General features: G+C 38.6%; 2 protein-coding genes across 2 annotated transcripts in view; one reads left to right on the plus strand and one right to left on the minus strand.

The window, feature by feature from the left end:
• Positions 1-16,047: 16,047 nt before the first annotated feature.
• dct (dopachrome tautomerase) lies at positions 16,048-22,529 on the plus strand (the record flags this gene model as incomplete). Its single annotated transcript, XM_079230902.1, has 8 exons — positions 16,048-16,333; positions 16,436-16,735; positions 17,092-17,192; positions 18,178-18,344; positions 18,483-18,662; positions 18,746-18,881; positions 18,959-19,160; positions 19,882-22,529. The coding sequence occupies 8 exons, from the start codon at positions 16,048-16,050 to the stop codon at positions 20,055-20,057; spliced, it is 1,548 nt and encodes a 515-aa protein (XP_079087028.1). The 3' UTR covers positions 20,058-22,529.
• Positions 22,530-22,869: 340 nt separating this feature from the next.
• The window catches only part of gpc6b (glypican 6b), a gene marked incomplete at both ends in the record, with an annotated part of 70,792 nt that continues 68,492 nt past the window's right edge, over positions 22,870-25,169 (minus strand). Inside the window, 3 exons of the mRNA XM_079231441.1 lie at positions 22,870-23,075; positions 23,676-23,851; positions 24,805-24,941. Of these exons, the coding sequence (XP_079087567.1) occupies positions 22,870-23,075; positions 23,676-23,851; positions 24,805-24,941 (519 nt within the window). The remainder of the gene's footprint in view (positions 23,076-23,675; positions 23,852-24,804; positions 24,942-25,169) is intronic.

Consider the following 25,169-nt stretch of genomic DNA (forward strand, 5'->3'; position numbering starts at 1 on the left):
TCATTATTTATGTCATGCTAATACAACATTAGATAGATTTGAATAATGTGAAAATAACAAAACGTAATTAAGGAACTTTTTAATATTTTAGGTATCACACGAGGGCACCCAAGAGCTGTCTGATCAAAACACAGAGAAGGTCGTCTTGGCTGTAAAATAACTTGCATTACAAGTCCAGTGGCCATTTCTTTCTCTTTCTTCGGCCTTTTTATTATATCTTTTTTTCTTGAGGAAAAAGGGAAGAACGCTGAAAGAACTTTTTTTTCGACTCTGGGAGCGTTTAGACGGTCGAGGAGGTTTTGTCTGGGAACAAAACGTGGGTTGGGAGGTTTTGTGAGAGTGTTGTTTGTTGAAGTGGAGCTCAGCAAAAGCGGCTGCTTTCCCTCATTGTGATGAAAGCAATCAGTGGTATTTGGAAAACTGTTAGCATTGTGCACTTCTTCTGTGTCCGTTGTGGAGGATTTCTTTTCATAAGGTTTTTTTCAGCCGATCCAGCTGGCCGGAGTGAATAGCAGTGCAATGTGTACACGCTTTGTCCCTCCGAGCCCTTCAAGTAGCCCACATTGAATAGAGTGAGTTGACACTGCATGACAGTGAAACAACATAATAAAAAATACATGAGCGCATGAATAGAAGCAGGCGCATAAATAAATAAAATGGGTGGCCAAAACTGGATAAACTGAATGACAAAACGGTGAAAGGGGAACAAAAAGATATTTAACACGCTAGATTAGCATTAGAATGCAATCTACAAGCCAGAACAATTGATGAATAGGTTTACCGGCCAAGAAAGAAATGGACTAAATGCCTTTTGAATAGATAGCCTATGTTTTTTTTCTTTCTAAGACGGGAACTGAATTGGAAAGGTGGAGATGCAACTATGGAAATAAGTGGGAGAAAACGTTTTCTTATAAATAGTTTTTTTTTTCTCTCTTTATTCCAAGAGCCTCAGTAAATCAGGGGCAATGCATCTGTTTCCCAGGATAAGATTAGAGTTAAGACTTTTTGTTGATCATTACAAAATATATTTTATTTAACCAAACCAAATTAATACTCTACAGGAGTTTGCCTGTGGGTGCCCAATCCCTTTGACATGTGTTGACCCACTTCACACACAGGCCTAAAATAAGTGTTATATTATAAATAAATGTAACCAAGGAATAACTTATTTTAAAATGATTTACATATGACCCACTAATTTACAATAGATATTCTCAACAATGAGATGGTGTAAATAAGTTTGCATGTGCCTGGATAGATGATGGGTTGGTATACATATGGCTGCATTGAGATAAACATCTGGTCCTGATGTAAAACACGGTAAAGGTGCTATACAATGTGAGCACTTGGCAGAGACATTGGATAAACTCCATGATGAAGAAGCCTTTATTTGATTGAACACTTAAACAAACCAGGCTTACAAGCAGCCACATGTCAGTTTGAATGTATTTTTCTTGGCATTGGCAGAGAGTTAAAAGTAAAAGATCTTTAGTGAGAGTGTTTACATGCTCCTCCTGCAGAAATAGTCGGTGTATTATTTGCATATTGTATTAATGTCTGTTCAGAGCAAACTGAAAAGTCAGTTTTGAAACAATAAGTGTTAAGGGGTTTAAATTAAACTTGTATTCATATTGTTTTAAGACAACAATATGCAGAGAAGGCCGAGAATACAATTGATCTCAGTATTTCTTATTTAAAGTTATGATTCAAGCACCAATACTATGTGTGTTTTAACATATATTGTAGAAAATCAATAACTACAACATAGCAATTTAGTTAATATTTTAATAAGGAATTAAAATGTAAAATCCCAACCGTACTTGCCTTGGTATTTGACTGTGGCTACGAGCTGGAAGGTTCCTGCTGAAGATTTAAAGCTATGGCTGCCTCATGTTTTCATAAGCCCCCATCTGATGCCCTGATATCATTATGTCTTAGTGTTAAACCCTTTATGTGCCTGTAAGACATTTGTAGAAGTGAGATTAGGCAAATTAACATACATATGTATCACTGGTTCAACCATGTTGACCTTAGAGGGACGCACAATGGTTCCCTCATCCCTAATTCGCCTAGGGCTGCCCTGCAAGCATGTGGATTATCACCTGACTTCAATGGCTTGAGATGGATCATTTTAGTATTTTTCTGACATGAATAATACATCAATATCATCTCTTTGAGGATATGTTCTCGTATTTGTTTGCAGGAACCTGCTTTTTTTGCTCACCTGGTTGTCATTGCATGTGTGTGCTGTGTGCAACGCTGGGAGATATACAGCCAGTGCTGGCTTCTCTGTGAGGAACCTCAAAGAGTCTTGATCACTGACTTCTCCATCTCATTTTAGGCAAATCAAAGTGTGAAAAGTCTCTCCTGAAGCAATATCTCCATCATCAGGTTGGGTCAAGAATGTTTATGGAGGCTGTGTGCCATATTACCTGTAATCTCCAGAGTGTGAAGTGCTGTAGTTCTTACCTCTCTATGCTCCCAGGAGGGGGAAAAAAATGCCAAAATTATCTTGCATTGCACCTTTTCCGCAACCGCTCAACGTGGCAAATCAAAGCCTCAAAACCGTACATGTCACTGTGCCCAAGGTCACCGAGAGAAATGAGAAATCTCTGTGTACTGTACAGCCCATCCCTATAAACATGCCACACAGCCTCTGAAGTCTGACTCTGCTCTTAAGAAGTCCAAGTTTGTTTAATAGTACATAATGCAATAAGTCGATGGACCCCTGCTGGAGTTCAGAGAGGGAACGCTTGAATTAGGTTGGGGGCAGGAGGGTGGAGGTGGGTGATAGGTTGGGGGGTAGTTGAGGTAATCGTGAGTTTTGCAGGTGAGACGAGTGAACTGCCCCTTCAGAGTCGTCTACCTACCAGATTGTCTGTCTGGCATTAACGCATCCAAGAACCGTGGCAACAATATCACAATTCTGCTGTATTTAAAATGCATTTTAAGACACTTCTTACATCAGTATATTTCTTGAATCTTCTATATCCTGATCGTAGCTGATGAAATCATCCTCCTTGTGTGGAAACATACCGGCCACATTTGCTGACTACTTGCGAGCATTGCAGATGATTTACCCCTCTTGTTCTGCCTGGTGTAGCTCAACAAACCATACATAGCATTGCTATATCAGCTCAATTTACCTATTTTTTCTTAATTTTATTAGAATTGCTTTTTGAGTTGTCATGTTCCAGAAGTCTGCTTCAGAGAATTACATGTTAGTTCTTTCTGGAGACTCAGCTGGAAAACATGGTGAAGTAAAATCCTTTCACATGTTTGATATCTTTTCTTTTTATGCAGCGTTCTTCCTTTCCAAATCCGGTACAAGTGTGTTCAGAAACACACTTGTCCCAGTCAGCAGTCTATTTGTATTTCTGTTATTGGAGTTATTAGAGTTTCATAACTGTGTGAGGTCTCACAGTTAAACCTCTCTGGCGTCTATAGGCTCTGATATAATTAACGTGGAAGGACAGCATGCTGTCCATTTTTTGTCAGTAATTACTTTTTGGCAAACAAAAGACATATTTATTTCCTCATACATTACCGACATAACATATACAACTTGAATTAATGTATTGTTTTATTAACAAAGCTTTAAGGGAATTCATTAATTTAATCAAAAATAACCAATTGAATTTAACAAAAAAAAGTGTCATTGCAATCTTTAACCTGATTGTTGTACGTGAGATTTGTGGAACCCCAAACAACAAGGAAGTAAAGTCGATGTCAAAAGAAAAGAGTAAGAATTAACAATGGATATAGATCCCACCCAAAATCGGAGGAATTTCTGATAGAGATTTTAACCATTATTTCTGGATCGTCTGTAGTCTTTCCGCACATGTAAGAGGAAACAATTTAGAGATGTGCTATAAAGACAAATGAGAGGTTGTTTTATCCCAGTCAGTTAAAATGGAAGGAAATGAGATAAGTGAGAAACAGACTCTAAAGCTCCCACTGCTGTCTCAAGGAACTCACTGCACTAATAACTTTATATTCATATTTAGTATTGTAAGAAGGAGCAATTTTTCAGAAGCCATGGCGAGATATTACAAAGGCTGGTTTGGAAATATACTATTTAGGATGAGAATAATATATACAAGCACATGTAAAAGAAGTACAGATGTTGTAGGTGACACAATTGAATTTTTGACACATTATACTTTTTCTAAAGATCTTATTGCTGCTAGGTAGCCACTTAAATCCTTAAGTTAATAACCCAAAACATGAGGCATAAGATTATTCTATGAATCCATCAATAAATTAGAATAATGTCATTGAGCAGCCTTAAAAAATGTTCTTTAAACTGACATGACATTTTTTGTTCCATTTCCAAATGACCGCTGGCAGAGATTGCTGGCTCTCGTATTAATTCTCAGGTTTTCAAGGGAAAATATATCTATCATAAGTAGAAATAATGAAGTTGAAGAGCTGATGCCCCGAGGAGCAGTCACAAAGAATTATATCTTTCTATAACACAGGACACAGGCAAAAGATAAGTACCTGTCAGTTGGCATACTTTCTGCCACATGTGCCTATCAATAAAAGAGATTATTTTCTCCAGTTATTACAACAAAGATCTGGGGGGCTCGAAGATTGCACCTTTAATGAGAAGAAATGATTTCCTCCTGCACACTCACAACCACTCTTGAAGTAAGTGAGCTGAAATGCCATCAATTTCCCCTCTTTCTCAAATTCTTTCAAGAAGTTATTAAAATGAAATATTGCCAACATTAATTCACAGGGATTATTTACTACATTTTAACAGGATTATGGTGTGCAAAGCTTGATTTGGGATCCACACCCTGTATTGTGATATCGTGGTTTAGCAGTCAAATTGGGCAGACTTCTTGTAATTAACGGTGGCGAAATAGATCATTGCCAAATGATTTGTCGCTCCATAGCTAATCTTTGTGTGCTGAAATATTGGAATACGGAAGGCGGCGTCCAGTGGATGGAAACTTGGATTTTCTCTCCATCGGTATCAGGCGGCTTGCCATTCTGCGTGCAATACATTCCTGCTAAAGAGACTCCAGTTCAAATTGCAGGTGACTTCGTTGTAGCTCTGTTTGTTATTGAATTGTAATATGTCAGGTGCAGTGATGTCTAATAGAGCTGACATTGATCTCATGTCTGTCACTGCTTTTCCTCACAGACACAGTTTCGGAGCCACTGTGTGTAATGCGCTGGAACAACCATATAGATGCCTCAGTAATGACGATATAAAGAATGCAAGCGTATGTACCTCAATGACAGCAGAGCAATAACTCATACACCTTATCATATTCAGCAGAAAATCCAACACTTGCAGAACACATCTATTTAATCTGAAAACATGGCTGGTTCATGAAATGTGCCATTAGTCATACTGATGAAGGAGCATGACTTCATACCTTAATTGTGAAGTAATGTGAAGGTCCTCTGAACAAATCTATTATGAATGGTCCTGCCAGACATCACATGCAGGGGTCCTTCAGACATCCCATACTCTTTAGCCACATCATCACGCTGTGCCTGGTCATATTGTGTTGTGGACATTTTCCATGTGCTTTGTTACAACATAAAGGGTTACTTTGAAGGTAATGGCTTTTGCACATTGTATTTACACTTGCTTTGTTTGCTTGTGTGTGTCGGAAGAACATGGCTCTATAAAAGGATGTGAAACAGGGAAAACAATCAAAAGTCTGGCCTTCACTCTCACTGTGCTGCTAAGAAAAATGTTACAAGGCTAGGAGCTGTTGAAGCTGCTTCTCTATCTCTCTCGAAATGTTTTTCAAGATTATTCCACGCGTAAGGTACCTAGTTTTATTCGGTCTCTTCTCCTGCAAAGTAAATCGCTGTCTAAGTTACCAACAACGATTAAATGTATGGTAGCACACAACATTCACATGTTGCTCCTGATCCAGGGAAAAGTCTAGAACTTTCAGCATTTTAATTCAAGAACGAGGAAGTTGTTTGTATGAAAAATAAAATGGGTCAAGTGGAACAGTGCCCCTTGACAGTCCTTTTCAAAATGGAAAAGACAAGGCTCACATACAAACTCTTACAGGAGACACAAATGAACATGAATATCTAAAAGCAGACCTCTACACTTTGATATTAGTGCAGACAGGTGTAAAAATATACATAGCTAACACAGAGCAATAAGAAGAGATTTATGTATGTAGGGCGCAAAGGAAATGCCGAGCTGTTGCCTCGTGCTGTCAGGTTAATTTTCCTGTTGCGTCATTCACCGTGCCAGTGCACAGTGAAGCCAAATATGGCAGAATTCTCTATTTCTCCTACCACGTGCATCATGATCTCTTGTCAGGCAAACAGATGTCTGAGCACCATGGATTGTTGGATGTTTGTATAAGAAATGAGTAAACAAGTTGAAATATTCCCCCTTTAATTTGATGCACAATGGATCCTGACAGCTAATTCAATTCATGCAGATTTAAGATCCAGTGGCACATGTCGGGCCCTTTCTGCTCAGATAAATAAGTTAGTTTAGTGGCTGGCGGCTAATAACTCCATATCACCACTCAACATGGCGAATCAGGCGTTTCTATTTGTCCTGTAATATTATCACCCCATTCTGACCCTATCTAACCTTTTACCTGTACAGTCAATACACTCAGAGGCGATAAAAGACCACGAGTGAATGGAGTGTGTGTAATGTTGCAGCCAGCAGCGATTACAGAGGTAACACGAACACTTGGAAGCGATACTGAGACAGGGCTTTTTGTGCCTCCTAAATTGCTGGACAGCTCCAGGGCTGACATTTAAAACATAACATCACCAAACAAAAACACACTAAAAGAGAAAAGCTGAGCAGTGGGCTTTAAGCAAAACCTGAAATTCAAGTTTTGGCGAAGGCAACTGACCCAAATTTCCTGCCCCTTCTTCTCCTTAACATGCTTCTGCAAGCCTGGGCCCTGGGGTGACGTATCCCTTACACAGGGATTGCCAGTGCATTTACATAGCATGGTTAATGAGAGATCAACACCAGGAAAGCGCCTTGAATATAAAGCTTTCTTGTAAAAATAATGAGCGAGCGATTGATCCATACTCAAACAAGTCGGTTTGCTGAGTTAATACCAAAGGCAGATTATAGCCAGTGCCAAAAGTGCCCTGGCGTGCGACGCCTTTTGCTTAGAGGGTCCCCAAACTTGTCATCACATTAGCACATGGTCAAGGAGTACATCCTACCACTCTCATAATCTGCTTTCCTGCACAATTAGCCTTCTATAATAAGGCAGCTGCCTGACAGCCCGCAGGGAGAAAAGAGGGAAATCACTGAGTTTCACATAGGATGGATAGATCGTTTACCGTCACTGAAATTTAGCCTCTGAGGTGATTCTCTCTTCAGCTCCTACTGGTCACATTAGGTCTGAACGTTATGACAACATGGAGGCTTGCTCTTCTTTATTGTACCAAGCATCTATTGCACTTTGATGAAGCCAGACAAAGGAGGGTAAGGGGGGGTGTGAGGGTGCAGAAGAGGGAGAGAGGGAGAGGGAGAGAGAGAGAGAGAGAGAGAGAGAGAGAGAGAGAGAGAGAGAGAGAGAGAGAGCACCCGTGGCCAGGCTAGATGTGTTTTTTAGCTGAGGAAATCTGAGAGAATCAGATGTTGGTGACGGTAGAATGGCAGGGGACGGCAAGTTTTCTGAATAAAATAATAGATAATTTCATTCCGACAAAGGCGAGGAAACTATGGGCAAGAGAACAAAATAGCAGGAAGGGATGGAGAAGAGAAGGGGTTTGAAAAGAATAAGAAGAATTATGTGCTGCTTCTTGCAGGGAAAAGAAAAAAAAAAAACATTGATGACACCCGGTTCCATTCTTCCGCTCTCCCCTTTCTCTGCTCCTCGCCTCGCAGCACGGCGGGCTAAGCTGGGAGCTGTAATGTCATTAAATTGCAAATGCTTTTTTTTCATTTCCGACACACACTGTTTACTTATCTGGCAAAAACATATGTTGGAAGGAATCCGTTAAATTCTGCCCATTGCCTTGGGTGAAAGTGCAATAGAAACGGGCCCACTGAGCTCCTTCTGTCGTCTCCTTTTAGCACTTTGCCTTATCTACAAGGCTGCTTAGCAGCAAACTGGCGAGTTCAATGAAAAATGAAGATACAGTGCAAGATTAGGGAAGAACAGTGAGGGGAGAAATGCTTGGAGAGAGGGTCATCCCATTGCAAATGATTTCACTCCTCTCCATCTGCATAAATGACTATTTTTAAGGCATCTCCAGCGTCTGTATATTTTTCTCACTCTGCCACACATTTAATTTCACGCCCCGTGTTCTGAATATGCTTAAATGCATATCTCTGATGCACCTTTAAGCCAGAGGAAAGAGGATGGGGGGGAGGAGTGGGGAGGGTACGAAAGCAAAATTAAAGATAAAATGGTGTGATTTGCACTACAAGTCTATTACTTTATGGCATTTACATATAGTTTACCTCTGCAATTCCAAGATTTTTTTCTACCACCTTCCTATCAGTATTTGGGCTTGTATAAATATGTATAAATCTTTGTTGAGAAAAAATAGAATTCCTAGCACTGCACTGGAAAGTTTGAAGGGTGCACTTTCTTGCTTCAACTTCTTCTCTTGCTCCCATGAGATTGTCAGCATATCTGCTGGGGGTGTTCTCTCCCTGCTTGCCCCAACAAAGACACAGGCTTCAAGCACTTTGTGCCCCCATGATCCCCAGATACTCCTCGCCTCAGTGGAACGAGCGGGGAGAGGGATCCCAGGTCAGGGCTTGGCCATGGCTTTCGAAGAAGGGCCGGATGCGAGCAAGGAGCAGCATCCTTGTCAAACAAGTGGGTAAAGCACACCATGGACTCAGAATATGTCATCACGATTATCATCGATGGTATTTACAGAGGACCCCAGACTCCCGCGCAGGTCTTTCCAGCGACATGGGTGAATATCGACTGCATGTGTGCTGCTACTGCAATCAGGTGGATGTGTTGTTCTTCGGAGGAAGTTTGAGCTGTGAGGGGAAAGCCCGCCCTTAACAACAGAGAAGAGGAAGGCTGTGAATTGGCCTGGGAATGAAAAGGAGAGAGAGAGAGAGAGGCTATTCAGAGCACGATTCCTTTCCTTCATTGTCTGCCCGCTTAGATTTGAATACGCTCACTCAAAGCAGACGAGAAAAATGCTTCAGACCCTCGCATTGTTGGCTTTCTCTCTCTTCTTTTCTATTTGCAATTAAATGCATTTCAAATGGAACAACTGTACAGAAAGCATTTGTGATAAGAAGGAATTCCATTGCCTTTAACCTCCTTTGTAATGGCTTTGCAATTTTTGAGCACTCTTATTATGAGAATTGCACAATCAAAACATATCTTTGAATAGAAAATGCCATACAACTTAAGTATTGCTTCATTGAAAATTAAATTGCATTTGAAATCATTTTTAGTTCTCTGTGTTCCTCATTTCTTAAGCCAATCTCTGTGTTTCTGTTTTTTTTTGTGCGCAACATTGTGCCTTGACAGGACCCTTGTGTCCTGAGCAGTATCATACACACTGGTCCTAAGCATGGGATGAGATCAGTCAATTAGAATTAATGTCATCTGGTCATTTACAGCTAAACACCCTCCATATGTATTGTGTTTGCTTTGTGTGCAAAGCATCAACTGCAAAACCAATCTCATCCTCCAGACATGCATTTTTGAAGGATTTGAACGCTGTAAATAACTCCAAACCCTCTCTTACGAGGTTTACCCCTGGAGCACTTTGTAACTTATCAGGGCTGCCTTGTGCCTCCTCTAATGCTTGCATTATGCTCAAATGTAAATCGGTAAGCTGCCAGAGAGGTGGGCGGGAATCACTGAAGAAAGAATCACTGAAGGGTCTAGCCAATATTCTGATTGGGGCATAGCAAAATAAACAGTATAGTTTTGTTTTTTCAGAAGAACATTTTTTAGTTTTTGTTGTTTATGAACAAAAATGTATCACACTACTATGTTTTATTCTCAAACAATAGCCCTTTAGTGTGACACACTTCCAGCGATTTTAGCTTAAGTAATAATAGGTGAGACTTCCGCCTTCGAAATATTATAATATTAGAAAAAGTTGTTGAGGGTTGTGGGTTTTCATTTTCAAAATGCCAACACTAATATTAAAGGAAACTCCAATATACTCTGAGTAAATGATGCCCAGGGGTCTGTTTTGTATTTCTAATATCCATCTCTAATGTTACATGAGACTGATTAGTAATTGGGACAGACTCATTTAAATGCATGTAATGAGCATTATAGGTTTTCCATATACTGTGCACTTCTTACTGATGAAAAATGGATAGCATCTTCATCAATTTGAACGCATGTTGACCTTTATGGGCAATTAATCTACAACACAGTTCTTCATGCTGTTTGTCCTTGAATTTGCTTTATAGCGTAATGACTATATCATTGGCATCTCCCAAATAATTGACCTCAAGCATGCTTTGCAGCATAACTATTAATCTTATTTTCCAGTGAATAATTTGATCAGTTTCCTGGAGAAGTGGGTTATACAAGTACAAACTAGTGCAGAGGAATATGTGGCCCCTAGATATTAATTTGGCGATGGATAGGAGTCTTAAAGAGGATTAAAACTCTATGCAGGCTAGTCATTTCATTTGACTGCATACCACCCAGCCCACTGTATATACTGTCAGTCACTGCTTGGCATGCTTTATATTTGAAATGGTGACAGTTAAAGTACAAAGATGTCCAATACTAGACTATTTCATGGCATATTTCTGGGAGCATCCTGATGGAAATGCAAACTGTTAGGGCCATTCCAGTGAACCAGGGCATCAGAAACAGCAACACTGCCCCCCTGCTATTGTCTGTAGTCACTGCATCTTCCTCTGGCTGCACAGTCTCACTCTGTCTCACCTGAATATATCGTCATACTAGTGAATATAAATGCAATACTATACATATAACAACTACCGTAAGTACTGTTAATATTTTGATGACACATTTTTTAAAGATCTTCTTTTTGACATTTGTTGTTTCTTCATGCACACAAAGGACAATATAGCTACAACTAGAAATGTCCACATAATATCAGAAAAAACCCCCACAGAGAAGAGACTTGTGTAGGAGATGTAGTCAAAGTTGTTTTGGGATACAAGCAGAGGAAATGTAAGAAAGGGATACATCATAAAAAGTGGATTCAATGTGTTCTAGTAGGAAAGAATACTTGTAAGTAGAGGAGAGCAATGTTGAGTTCATGAAAATCAGGCGGCCAGGATGTGTTAAAGTTTTATCAGAATGCTGGAATAATTATCACTATTGGTTATAATGCTGGAGTAATTACCACTATTGGTTATTGTGAATTTATATTGGCCTATAGCCAGTTTTTATTTTGAAAATGACTAGGTTGTTTCATCATGTCTGTTAAAAAAAAAAAAAAGTGATTTTGTATACGCGAGGTTCAGTGGTAGCAGTGGCCGAACCGCAACAACATTTCCGTTCTCCTTCGTTTTTTTTGTGCATCTTATTTCACAAAGGAATTCGATTAAAGGCTAATTTAAAAATAACAAAAACAATTGAATAAACTCATATGAATATGGAAAAGAAACCTAAAAGCCCAGCAGGGGTTGCCAAGTGGCTCTTCAAATTACACATCATTAATGAAATAGACCAAATAAAACAAGCAAACACATGTTTTTTAACAGGTTCTAGGACACTGAGCTCTGTTCTTCATAAATGTAACTGAAGTGGTCTCAATTAAAAATGTAAAAGGCCTTTTCTTATTTACCTAGCACATATTCCTGTAAAACATATGCAGAGTGGGGTTGTTAAGTGTGATGGTCACAACGCTGTCAAGAAAATAGAGGCATTTCTTCATCCACATGGTAACAAGACCATTTCACAAATGAATAATCACTTCCTTCTGTGATTCTCTTTGAAAGACTAGTAACAGATGGTTGTATGTGTCCTGCCTCAAATGCATTATGCACTATTATGCACATCTGTGAAGAAGAACTCCAAATGAAAAGAGATTGAGTAGATGCAATGCGTTTTACCACTACTAAGTGATATGCAAATCAAAATCTGCTCTTGGCAGTATTCCTTTGTTTGTTGTAATACACATATTTCTCCAAGTTGTCACCTCAAAATATCCGTAGATACATATGCTGACAGTTATTAATTTGCTATCCTGAACTGATCTGCAGAAGTTTCCGGATAAAACATCTTCTAAAAATTTGACCCATTTTCCCTTTATTAAAACTATTCGTCATTCACACAAGCGTGCCATTATATGTGGAGGTTTGTTTCTTCATGGCTCTCTGGCACCATCCTGTGTTTCAGTAGGAATAATGGCTTCTGTTTATCAGTTTTGGGGAGAATTTTTTTTCCAACAGCAAGGTAAAAATAATGGAGAATAATAACAAACTTAACATAATATGGATATTTATACAACTCTGTTCAGCAGTTCACACTAAAGTTCCATTAATGGTCGATCAGATGACTGGTTCAATTCAGGTTTATTGGATTCTTACTCTTTTAAATAAATCACTTAAATACAAAACGTTGATACAAAATCTTAAAAGATTAGACAATGTAATGAAAAACAAACACAACAATTATATTAATTAAAAAGCAAATAAAAAAAACCCACTTGCAGCTGCTGTATACATGTAATGTATACTAATCCAGTGTTTATTAGTTTTTATTATTACAGTCAGTAAATTATGGATTTGTACAATTCTGTTTCTGTTCTCATCTTTATTTTTAAACATGTAAAAAAAATGATGAATACTATTTAACTGCTACTATGTATTCTTTGTTAAGTGTGGAAATGCTCAACTATAAGGAATCCATCTGAAATCAAATTACTTTTGGCCCTCAAAAACACATGATTGCAGTATGTGTTGTATGTGTGAGTTTGGATTAAAGGTGCTCACTCATGTCATTTACTTACTCCTAAATTGGTTTGCTAAACCTTTAAGCGTGTATGTTTTTTTCTCGTTTTATACCATTTGATTTTATCTTGTCTTTAATTTTATTTATGGCTTATGCTTTTTGCATGCAAAACATACAATTTTCCAAAACATGATAAGCCATGACTGTGATGAATAACAATCAAGTAATTGGTAAATTCGTTAGAATCCCAAACACCTTAAGTCTGATCACTCTTTTTTTTCTTTCACTTACACACTTGCAGACCTTTTTTTGAAGGACATAAATGTGAAATTATTTTTATAGAGGCATTCCATCTGACTTCTTCCAGGAATTCTGCTCACTAATCCTGTTGAGTGCAGTGAACCCCACACAGCCTGTTGTGTAAAAGACTCAGTGGTCACACATGAGTTTTCTCATGAGGCCATGTTTATGTCTGTCTGTGAGCAGACTGTCATTTTTATCTGAGACTTAAAAGCATTTTGGACTTGGACACTGATTCTAAATCTGACACTTTTTCAGTAAGATATTGACCGAAAAAGAACATTGAATGTCATTTTCTTTTAAAGTTTGGATTCATTATTTTGATCATGAACAAGCTCAATTATTATTTTCATGCATTTATAGTGAAATAATATGCTGATACGTATATGCAAGCAGGCAAACGGACTATATGGAAATATTTGATGGACGTATTAAGAACAGCTCCATCAGTTAAGAATAATCTCGAAAAATATGTTAGCAGGGGAGGGATCAGAATGGTACACATTTCCAAATGTTTCTGTATCACTTAATCTTGCCTCAGTTAGGATGTATATAACTTCAATCAAGTTCTGGCTTTCATTACAACAGTAAAGTTCTTTGGAAAGCACTTCATAACTTTTTATTCGGTGTAGTGGTTTACATACTTTCCTTTAATGCACTTAAGCTACCAGCAGTCACATGCCAGGCCAAAGGAATGCATCAGGAGTGTGAAGTCAATGAGATAAAGCATCAGGAGTTTCTCCCATTATAAAGCTTGTTTGATGGGTGTGGAGCTCCTGCTTCTGAACAAAGGCTTCTTAAATAAAATTATAGCTGAATCCTATTCATTTATAGAGGGTAGTGAAAACAAATTATGCCCATACTCCACAATCATCCTCTACCATCATGAAAAAACACATGACCAAGTGGTTTGTCCTTTTTGTCACAAGCACAACTTTATGGGTGCTTAAGGATGAATGTGTGTGAAATGTTTGGATTAGACCTTCATGGCATTTGTGTTCAAAACAAACAAAATCGTATTGAGAAAGAAATTAGATGAGTTTTAACATTTTGACTGATTTCTCCCCAAAAAAGAAAATTAATTTAATTCATAAAACAAAAATATGCACAAAGAAAATACAAAAGAAATAAAAAAGTAAATTATTCAACAGAGACAATTTATAGAAATTGCATCCACCTCCATAAATTCAGTTTAAAATGTCTTATAGTCTATTGTTTCAAACCTGTATTGATATGAATCTTGTACACATGGAATCTATGTGTGTGTCCTAATCAGAAGGAAGTATAAAGAACAGCATCATCCATTCAATTCTTTGAATATCTCTCTGACGCAGTTAGAGTCAGTTTCCCACAAATCATTAACGGAGGAGGAATGTTCTGCCTTTTGGGCGTTTTAGCTGCTCACACTTTTTCAAAGAAACTCAATTTTGAGCTCTTCATGGACCACACCAGCATTTTAATCTGTTTTATGTTGTGTAGTTATTTATTGTTTACAGAGACAGTATCAAACATTAACCATATGGATTTATTCCTTCAGACAAAGTCAGACACCCAGTCGGGGAAAAAGTACTCAAGTACTGTTTCAGTGAGAATATACAGCAATTAAAAAATACGCCACAAGTAAAAAACCTGCATTCAACTTAAAAAGGTACAGCTGTGTTATGAGCCAAATATGTTTAAAGTATCAATAGTACAATAACTGGTTCAGTAGTAAAATGTTCTCTATATATCATCACATGTGACACTATTAGATTGCTCACAGCGATGCATGTTGTCCAGTGGTTTTTCCACGAGCCTCCTCCAGAGGGTCACAAGTAAACCCTGAGAGGTGGTGAGACAATAGAGTATTGTATTATCTTTTTTGATTACTTTTATCTCCTTAAATCATTTAAGAATTTCAAGGTCTGTTTTATAAACGCATCATTTGTTTTTGATGTAATATCTCAATCTGAAAAGTAACTAGCTGTCAGAAAAATGTTGTGGAGTAAAACGCATAATATATCACTCTGAAATGTATTAAAGCAGAAGTACACGTGGCATCAAATGGAAATACTTCAGTAAAGTGCAAGTGCTTCAGAATTGCTCTTTTCTCACCTCACAGCTCAGCACACGGTAAAAAGTTTGATAAATGAAACAAAAAGATGAGAATGAACCCTCTAAAATAGCAAGCTCCAAAACATCTGAAACCTGCACCTTCTGGCTGGATTAAAGTGATTAATCCTCCAACAAAATTTATATTACAGATTTACAGAAAGGGCTCTGGATCAGAAGCGGATTTTTCCAGATAGCTGAGAACGACTCAACAAATCCATTAATTTGGTTTTGAGACAAAGCTTCTATTTCACATGTAGTTTCCGAAGTATCCCCACATTATGTTGGTTCACACATCAATACATAGTTTATTTTGTATGTGTGCACACACAGCTGTACAGTCTGCTCAGTTTGAGGCAACTTATTTTCCTGTTTCTTACTTGAAGTAATACAGCCGACACAATCTAATATTTCTGTACCAAGTGTGCGTACAACTGTTTAGTCCCTTCAGGCAGTTCCTTGGTATTCATCCAGATCTTAGTGCAGCTCACAGCTCTGCTGTCAGGTGATGATCACAAGACCGAAGGTTTAATCCTCCTCAGCTCTACAAAAGCAAGAACATAAACTAGAGGCTTTCTTAATGTCCATGTAACCGACTGGAACACAACATGATTTGGCTTTAAGTGTTGTTTCCACAGATGTTAAAACTATCACTGAATCTAATCTGAAGATACACAACTGGGGACCATAGCAGACTGAGATTCCACACTCTTCTGGGGGAACTAATCGGCCTTATTCTTGCTGGAAATTGATGTGCGGACTGATTTCTCACCACTAACTGGAGGAAACAAACAGGTGAAATAGGATGAAGGCTCTGGGTTTTGGTCTTCTTTATATGCTCCTCTGGCTTGAGCCTGCAGAGACTCAGTTCCCCCGAGTGTGCTGCACAGTCGAGGGGATCACGTCCAAGCAGTGCTGTCCCGCTCTGGGCTCAGATTCTGCCAATGTGTGCGGCTCTCTGTCAGGGAGAGGAAACTGCTCGGCTGTCAGAGTCGACAGCAAACCCTGGGGAGGACCGTACAGATTGAGAAATGTTGATGACAGAGAGAGGTGGCCGACTAAATTCTTCAATCAGACTTGCAGATGTACTGGTGAGTCATGTGCACTTTTATTAAGCATTTCCCTGTTTCATGCTAAACCTGAAAAAAGCATCATCATGGTTTTCTACATTAAGTTTGGTCTCTGTGTTTCAGGTAACTTTGCAGGTTATGACTGTGGTCAGTGCAAATTTGGCTGGACCGGACCAAACTGCGACCAGAGGAAAGCCCCTGTGGAGCGGAAAAACATCCACTCCCTGACCCCCGAAGAGCTCCAGGAGTTCCTCAATGTCCTGGAACTGTCGAAGACCACCACCCAGCCAGACTACGTCATTGCCACCCAGCACTGGCTGGGACTACTGGGACCGAATGGAACTGAGCCCCAGTTTGTCAACATTTCCATCTACGACTTCTTTGTCTGGCAACATTACTATTCTGTCCGAGACACTCTTCTGGGTAACCAAGCACGGTCACATATCTTGACTGAAATCAATTGTAACTGTTCATGTGATTGACTTATCAGGAACATGATAGGAGTATCAGGTCTACAAAAATATTAGGAATGTGTGTAATTGTGTTAAAACTAGCTCTGGTAACTGTGTAGCACTATTCAAGATTGCTCCAGGCATTTCCAAATAATATCAGTTCATATGAGATGAGTTACACAAATATTACATTATGATGTTTGTTGATCATAATTGAAAAAGCTGGCATTTGTTACCGTGTTTCTCAATATTATCAAAGCAATAACATTATTGCCTTTTGATTGCCGTGATCACAGAGCTCACCGAACACTGTTTTCTTTCCTCTAGGCCCCGGTCGTCCCTTTAAAGCCATTGATTTCTCACACAAAGGACCAGCATTCATCACCTGGCACAGGTATCACCTCCTCAGCTTGGAAAGAGAGTTACAGGTATGTTTAATCTTCTGAAAAAATGTTCTTCAACTAATTGATTTTTGGCCTGAAATGGAAGGGATCAGAAATACTAGGGTTTATATATATTTTACATTCAACCAAGCGGTTGGGAATATACAAGACTAATGTCACTGTGAAAATGTACATTTCTCAGTTGGGGTGCTCAGCTTTTCATTGAGTTATATCATATTTGTCTATCCTAAACTGAAATTATTAGTAAGAATACCTTAGAGCTTATGTCCGGACCACAGCTACATACAAACTTGCTATTTTTCCTAAACTATTTAACCATACAGATTATCAATCGATAAGATCTGGGTCAATGCTTTCTGAAAAGCAAAAAGTTCTTGCATTAAATGGTTGAAGGTAATCACTTTGCTCAAAGAAGTCATCATATACAGTACAAGAGTTTTTTAATTTGTAATGTCACATACTGTCCTTCCATAAAAATGTATTCTTGAATGAATGTGGAAGATTTTTAAGACACAAAGCATTGGTCCAAAATATAAAAAAATCTCCGGGAAGAGAAGTAGAGGATATATATATATATATCTATATATCTATATATATAGATATATCTATATATATCTATCTATCTATCTATCTATCTATCTATCTATCTATCTATCTATCTATCTATCTATATATATATATATATATATATATATATATATATATATATCTATATATCTATATATATAGATATATCTATATATATCTATATATATAGATATATCTATATATATCTATATATATATATATATATATATATCTATATATATATATATATATATATATATATATATATATATATATATATATATATATATATATATATCTGCGACTGGATCCAAACTGAGGAAGTCACAGTTCCAGTGAGGAATCAGGGCTTGATATTGGCCGTCTAAATCCCATGTTGATGAACCAAAACATTTAAAAATATTATCAACTAATACCAATGCAATGTATCTATTCCCTGCAGAGATTGACTGGCAATGAGAACTTTGGGATCCCATACTGGAACTTTGCCACGGGGCAAAAGGAGTGTGATGTTTGTACTGACTCTCTGCTGGGGGGCCGAAACCTAGACAACCCGTCCCTCATCAGCAACCAGTCCAGATTCTCCAGATGGGGGGTGGTATGTGACAGGTTAGCACAAAACACTGATGGGAGGGGAAACATCATAATTATTGGTTGGATTATGATATAATTGAGACTGTTGAGCAAATTAATGCATGTTTTTATTGGTGGAAACCACAATATTTCTGTTATTTCATTAATTTCCAGTTTGGACGAGTACAATCGCCTGGTTACTCTTTGTAATGGCACCAGTGAGGGTTCCATTCAGAGAGGGATCATGGGTGGAGGTAACATGTCTCTGCCGACCATGACCGACGTCAGAAGCTGCCTTGGAATCAAAGACTTCGACAGCCCTCCATACTTCACCAACTCCTCCTCTAGTTTCAGGTACAACTTCACTGTCATAGTATGAAACGTATACCTCCTGCATCTTTGCAAAACTACTGTTTAACAGACTTTGTGACCAACAGAAATGCTCTGGAGGGGTTTGAAAAACCAGATGGAGAACTGGACGAATCAGTCAGTAACCTTCACAACCTCGTCCACTCCATGCTCAATGGAACCAGCGCTTTGTCTCACTCTGCAGCCAACGACCCCATCTTCCTGGTCAGAGTCAGATTTTATGTTGTAACCTGAGTTAACACGGTAGCGTTGCTGTTGCTAAAATCCCTGTGTTTTTTTAGGTGCTCCATGCTTTCACTGATGCCATTTTTGACGAGTGGATGAAAAGGTTCGTTCCATCCAACGCCACCTACCCAGATGAGATGGCCCCCATTGGTCACAACAGGGACTACAACATGGTTCCCTTCTTCCCTCCGATCACCAACGAGGAGATATATGTTACGTCTGAGCAGTTGGGGTACTCTTATGCCATTGCCCTAGATGGTGAGCAAGTGTTACAATAATTTGTTTAAAGTTATAGTTGGATATTTTGGGAACTACGTTTCACTTTCCTCGAGCTAGATGAGGAGATTGACTCTGTCATATTTGTCTGGTAAATGTGAGGCTATCTTAGCTTAGCTTGGCAAAAAGACTGCAAACAGGGACAGTTAGCCTGGCTAATACAACCCCACAGCACCTCTAAAGTTAACTAATTAACACGTTTATCGCACTGTTATCTTTGTTTAATCTCTGCAACATCTCAAACTATTCCTTTGAACTTATTGGCTCCCACCTGACCTCAAATAGGACTACAAGGGTATAAGGTTGTCTCTGAAGTTTGTTGAGCTCTTGAGTGACAAACAGCTGGCAAAGTAGAGCAGACTTCAGTCTTATGAAATGATTACATCATGGTAATACTGTAATCATTCTGCTTTTCCATTATTTTTGTTTTACCCTGAGAATACATGCTTGCTAATGGCATGGCCGCTATTGCTGGGTGGTTCAGCATTTTCAAATTTCCATCAGAGGCCTATTAGATTTTAGGCGTTTTAGTTCATTGCTGAGCAATGTTGAGTTGTTTATGACAATGTATAGTCTCATCAAACCTATCAACCCCCCATTCTAAACATTTTATTTTAACAAAAATGACTGATATTTTCATTTAGTTTGTATTTTTTGCTGCAAAGTATCTATGACCATCTCCACTTGTGCTTCATCTCTACAGACGCAGATGGAGGGCGGCCTGTGTTTGTGCTGGGCTCCACTCTGGGGGGAGTCTTCATTGGTCTCCTGGCACTTGTCCTTATCTCTGTGCTCTACCTGCGTCAACGGAGAAACAGAGGCTTTGAACCTCTGATAAAAGCAGACTTCACAAATAGAAAGTACACAGAAGAAGCCTAGATGTTCTATACAAACCTTATACAAGGTTATACAAACCTGAGAGAGATGGAGCAGCCAATCAGCAATATTCTGTATGCCCTACTGTGATGCAAGAGAAAAATATGAATCCTATATCGAAACAATTTTTTAGATATCAAATCTTATTTCATGTAAAACACTTATGTGAATTATGTAACATCCATTGAAACATATTGGAAATGTTCCAAGACCAATCAAAATGAATGTATACTTTAACTGGTTTCTTCTTATAATTTACATGTTTTTGCGCATTTTACTACACAAATATACAATACATATCTATTGGAATGTTTTAATAAATATTTATTCTCAATAAGAGTAACAAAACACGAATGCAATCATCTCAATTGCACAGGAAAACAATAAGGCATATTTGCTCAACTAGTTTTTCGCATTTCTTAATTTGAAATTAGATTCAAACACCAAACAACACCGCATTAGGATTTGACTTCATACAGAAATGCATTGATTGTAAACAAAAATGTTGATTTACAGCCTTTTCCTGCTAATTAAATTTTTCAGATCATTTGTCTCTCCAGACATCCATTTTCAATATTTTACTGCAAAAATATTACCATTAAAAGTTCAATGATACAAAACATAAAAAGGGCATCCTGTAAGATCAATATTCATAATAAAGAATCCTTTTAAATGACACCTTTGACATATTTTCTCGATATTTTTTGTTCGTGCAATGAGAATGCAAACGCTGACTTAAATGCAATAAAGAAACGCTCAACAAATATTCACGGATATACTGTGCAGGGCATAACACTGGTTAATTCCTTGGATATAAGCTTAGCTGGCCTGTTGTTATGGAGCTGACGGGCTCTCAGAGAACAGTGGACGTACATACAGGCTGGTTTTGTCCGCCCCCCTCAGCAGTGCCAGGCCTCTCACATTCTCTGTAAGTACGCTCTACTGAGGAGCTTCACTGAAGCATTCAGGCCTGTCCGGTCTCCACAGATTCTCATTTCACAGGTGACTGTGGTCGGCTTCCAGTGTGTCTGTGCTGCAGACACAACCGTTCAAGCTTTACAGATACATCTAGAGGCCCTTTCTTTGCATTTCCTGTAACCACTTTGTGCTGTTTGCAACTTCCTCTCTTAATAATTCCCCCACACTTTAAATACCTGTGGTAATACATTTGCAGAAATAGCAACAGTTAACTTTTTATTCCTGCCCGACAGTATTTCAATTTTGTAGCATTTTAAACACTACAATTCATTTTAATAGCTATAACATCCAAACGTTGATAGCAGTTACAGGATAAGCTTTGCATATTCAATCACGCATGCAAAAGTGGCACCTTTTTTTGTTCCTGTATGCAAATCAAGAATTCCTGAAACTATTACACAAAAATGTATAATATTTGTGGCAATGTTTGTAGACTATTCTGAGGATGCAGAAGAAAAATGTTCGGCTCCAAATTAATATAAAAATTGCAGCGGCAGAGTTCCATCTGTGATGGTGATTCTGTATTGAAAGGGTGTGCTTTTCATGCTGCAATGTCCATTTACACATTTATAGACCAAGGTCAGGATTTCCAATTACTGTGCCTTTATAAAGTTTATTAATGTCAGTAGAGTATGTTTTACATATCTTTTATAAATGGTTGATTTGATTAACTCTTTCCTGATGGGCATTGCTTGCAGATCAATAGTGCTGGTAAGTCGTGAGATAGAACTTAGACTCTGGGTGACTACTTACTTAATAGAGACATGAACCCGTATTGATAAGAAAATAAAAGAAATATATTATTGATGAACGAAAACATATATATTAGTGAGGATTATATTTTGTTTAAGACCTCTCAGACATGAATTCATTAATTACACTCCAGGACATGCACCCCACAGCACCAAAGATCTAGCATCACTATGACGGCATTACTGCATATCGGTGATACCTTCTCTGTCCATCAATACTTTCTCCACATTAATTCTGCCGAGGCTGTCTACTCCTGAAGCCAAGCTTTAGAAACCAGCATCAGCATGATATGAGAATATTGTGCAGATAATACATTTGTTACAAGGCAAATGAGTATATAAAAGTAAATCTTATCCCTTTTAACAAAATGTGAGTTTTAGCACAAGGCAGCAGTTGAACACAGCAGGCCCATGACCACATGACCAACCGATGACATACCTAACCTAAGATCTTGTCAAACGTCATGGTTGACATTACTGAAAATGAAAATATGAAACAACATGATTCAGTGGTTGCATCTGCTCCAAAAATCAATAATTGGCACATGATTTAAATGACAATGGAACAAGAATTCAATCAAAATAGGTGTAAATCACATGTTCCATAATTGTAGGTCATTAATCCTTGTATTTGTTTCAAAATATAATGTCAACCAATTATTTAACTTCTTCGGCCTCTTTGAGGTACATCAAATAACCACATTCTCAACATTTCTTCAACACACAAACAAAAAAATCTAAACAAACAAAGTGCGTGTTATATTTTTCCACATGGAGACCTACATTAATACCTGCCATATGTGCAAGAACTCTCTGAAGCAGAGTTTGTTGGTTTGGCATCAGTGTTAGGTGGTGAAGTGATGCCATAAAATGTCAAGCCTAAGGATGGCACTGCACGATCTTTGGGAAAGTGGGAAATCACGATGTATGACTGCTCTTTTTCAGAGCAGAGTCCTCTAGCCTCCAGACTGGCAGCCTGAATACTGTCTGCTTGAGTGTAGCTCCAATCTGCCTGAATACAAAAACTGCAAAAAGAAAAGAAAAGAAAAACTCAACATGTCAATGTTTAGCCGGTTCCTCCAACATTATCTCCATTGCCAGTGGAGTGCCAGGGCTAAGAGAGCCAACATGGTTGGCAGGGCTAGAGAAGGTGCAGAGAGCCGGGCAGAGCCGTCCACAGGCCCGCTCCGGTCGGCTTCCACCATCGGGGCTTCGGTGGCAGCAACGTCCATTTCTGTGGGGCAGTCCTCTGTGCAGCCGCTGCCACTGGCTGAGCCGCTGCCTTCATCACCTGCAACAACAAACACAAGCCAAACTGAGCACATCACTGAAAATGTAATGCGAGTCAACAATACAACCAGATTTTACAATAATGTAGTCTTCTTTAAAGCTACAGTATGCAACTTTTTCCATTGCAAGTTAAGCTGAACACGCAAGATAAAATATCAGTTAATGGAGGTGCAACAAGAAAAACATGGCATATACAATGGCAGTTTGTATCTGTTTTTGACTCTCTGTAAATCCCAATTTGATCTTTTTTCCGTGGATGGATGGATTTAAATGAAGGAGAATACCGCACACCCAATACGCTGCCTCTCCAGGTTTTCACATACATTGAAGACTGGACCTATTGGCATTTTGTTTTTCTACACACTGCCTGTGTTAGTTATTTGCTCCTTCAGTGGCTCCTGCGGCTTTACTGATGTTGATTACCTCCGCTTCAAGGTTAGGTATTTCAAAGTAGACAGCTTATCAAGATGAGTGACATGGTGGAGAATGAACTTGACCAAACCGGGTGGGGAGACCAAGACTAATAATACATTTCCCTCCTTAGGACAAAAAGTAGCATGTGTCACATATGTGTGAGAGTGGTAAATGGCAAATTGCTTACTTGAGTCTTGAAAGTAGATGTCATTGCCGTTGTAGGCGTTTTTCAACTTGTTGGTCATCACCCTCAGAGCCATGATCTGCTGGCGGATGAGTGTGTCTGGGCGGGTGATGTCCACGACCACCTCAGGATTATTCACCTGGTGGGTCAGTCCATCCTTTTGCACTTCAGGGAAGTACCTTGAGGTTAAAAATATAACAAAGAAGCTTGTTAAAAGGACATAGACTCTGGTGAGGGCTCATTAGTCAATGAGAAAGAATAGTTGTAACATTAAACACAAATATTTTGTTATTTTAAGCTATGAGTCTAATTCATATACAGCACTTGAGGATAGCTTGACCTAATCATTCGAGGTAATATTCTGACATATTTGTGAGATATTTCCCCAGGGAAAACACATCAGCTGCCTGCATTCCTGTCTGATAAATAAGCAGCAGGCCACCATGTGAGGCCATTCCAGAGATTGTCTCACACAACAGCGTTTGTTTCCCATAAGCCCGGGTCACTCTGGGTACCATGAACTGAGTTAGTTCACATTTTATGTTTTCTTTTTGGTCACAAAAAATGGCAGCAGCTTCCACATGCAAGACCAATATACAGGGTTAAATTATCAGATTCAAAGGTTATTCAAAGAATTTAAAATATGAATGCTGATCATGAATCATACATGGTAGGAATAAACGTAGCACAAATCAATTAACTGTGACCTCAGACATTGCTGCGGGCATTTCGAACACTCATGCAAATGTTTTCCTCGAAAATGAAATCAGATTATCATCACGCACCATGCTGGCTGCCCATGTTCAAGAAGAATGAAAACACTCCTCCATAACATAACAGACAAAATGTAGAAAAAACAAAATTATAACAAAATTATACTGCATAGTATACTATATTGTAATCAGAATGATCAACTATTGTATTTAAGAGACCACTTCCTTTTGTTTAGTTGACAAACAAAAGTAAAAGTATACCAAGCTTCTGCACGGTTGTGTTTTAATCAGGGAAAGTAAGTAATCTGGTCCTTAATTCTAGGATCAGACTGATTAAGATTAGTGGAGTTGAACATACTTTGGACTTCTAAGTAACCTTTTGTATTAGTCTGCGTCCGCCCGGGCCCTGGTGCACTTACCTGCCCTTGGTGTGTCCATTCCAGCACTCCTCATCACTGGCATTTCCAGCGGTTACTCTGTCCTCCACACACATCGCCTCAGGCATGTTGGACCAGAATTTCTTTGACAGCTTCAGTTTCTCTTTTATGTCAGCCACCTAAGCAAAGATAGGGGTTGTTACATGGGAGGAAAAAAAAACCTTGTACAAACAAATCAAGTCTGTGTTCCAATAGTTGCAGCCTTAAAAGCCAAAGCTGAAAATGATACACACATGTTTGAGGAAATATAAGAAAAAGACAGATTTATTGGGCATTTGTACACAATTTCTCTAATTATGCATCATTTATCAAGAGTAAAAAGACAGTGTGACCAAAGCCTTTTTTTC

The sequence above is a fragment of the Taurulus bubalis genome (assembly GCF_910589615.1).
Source record: "Taurulus bubalis genome assembly, chromosome: 15".
Classification (NCBI taxonomy): Eukaryota; Metazoa; Chordata; class Actinopteri; order Perciformes; family Cottidae; genus Taurulus; species Taurulus bubalis.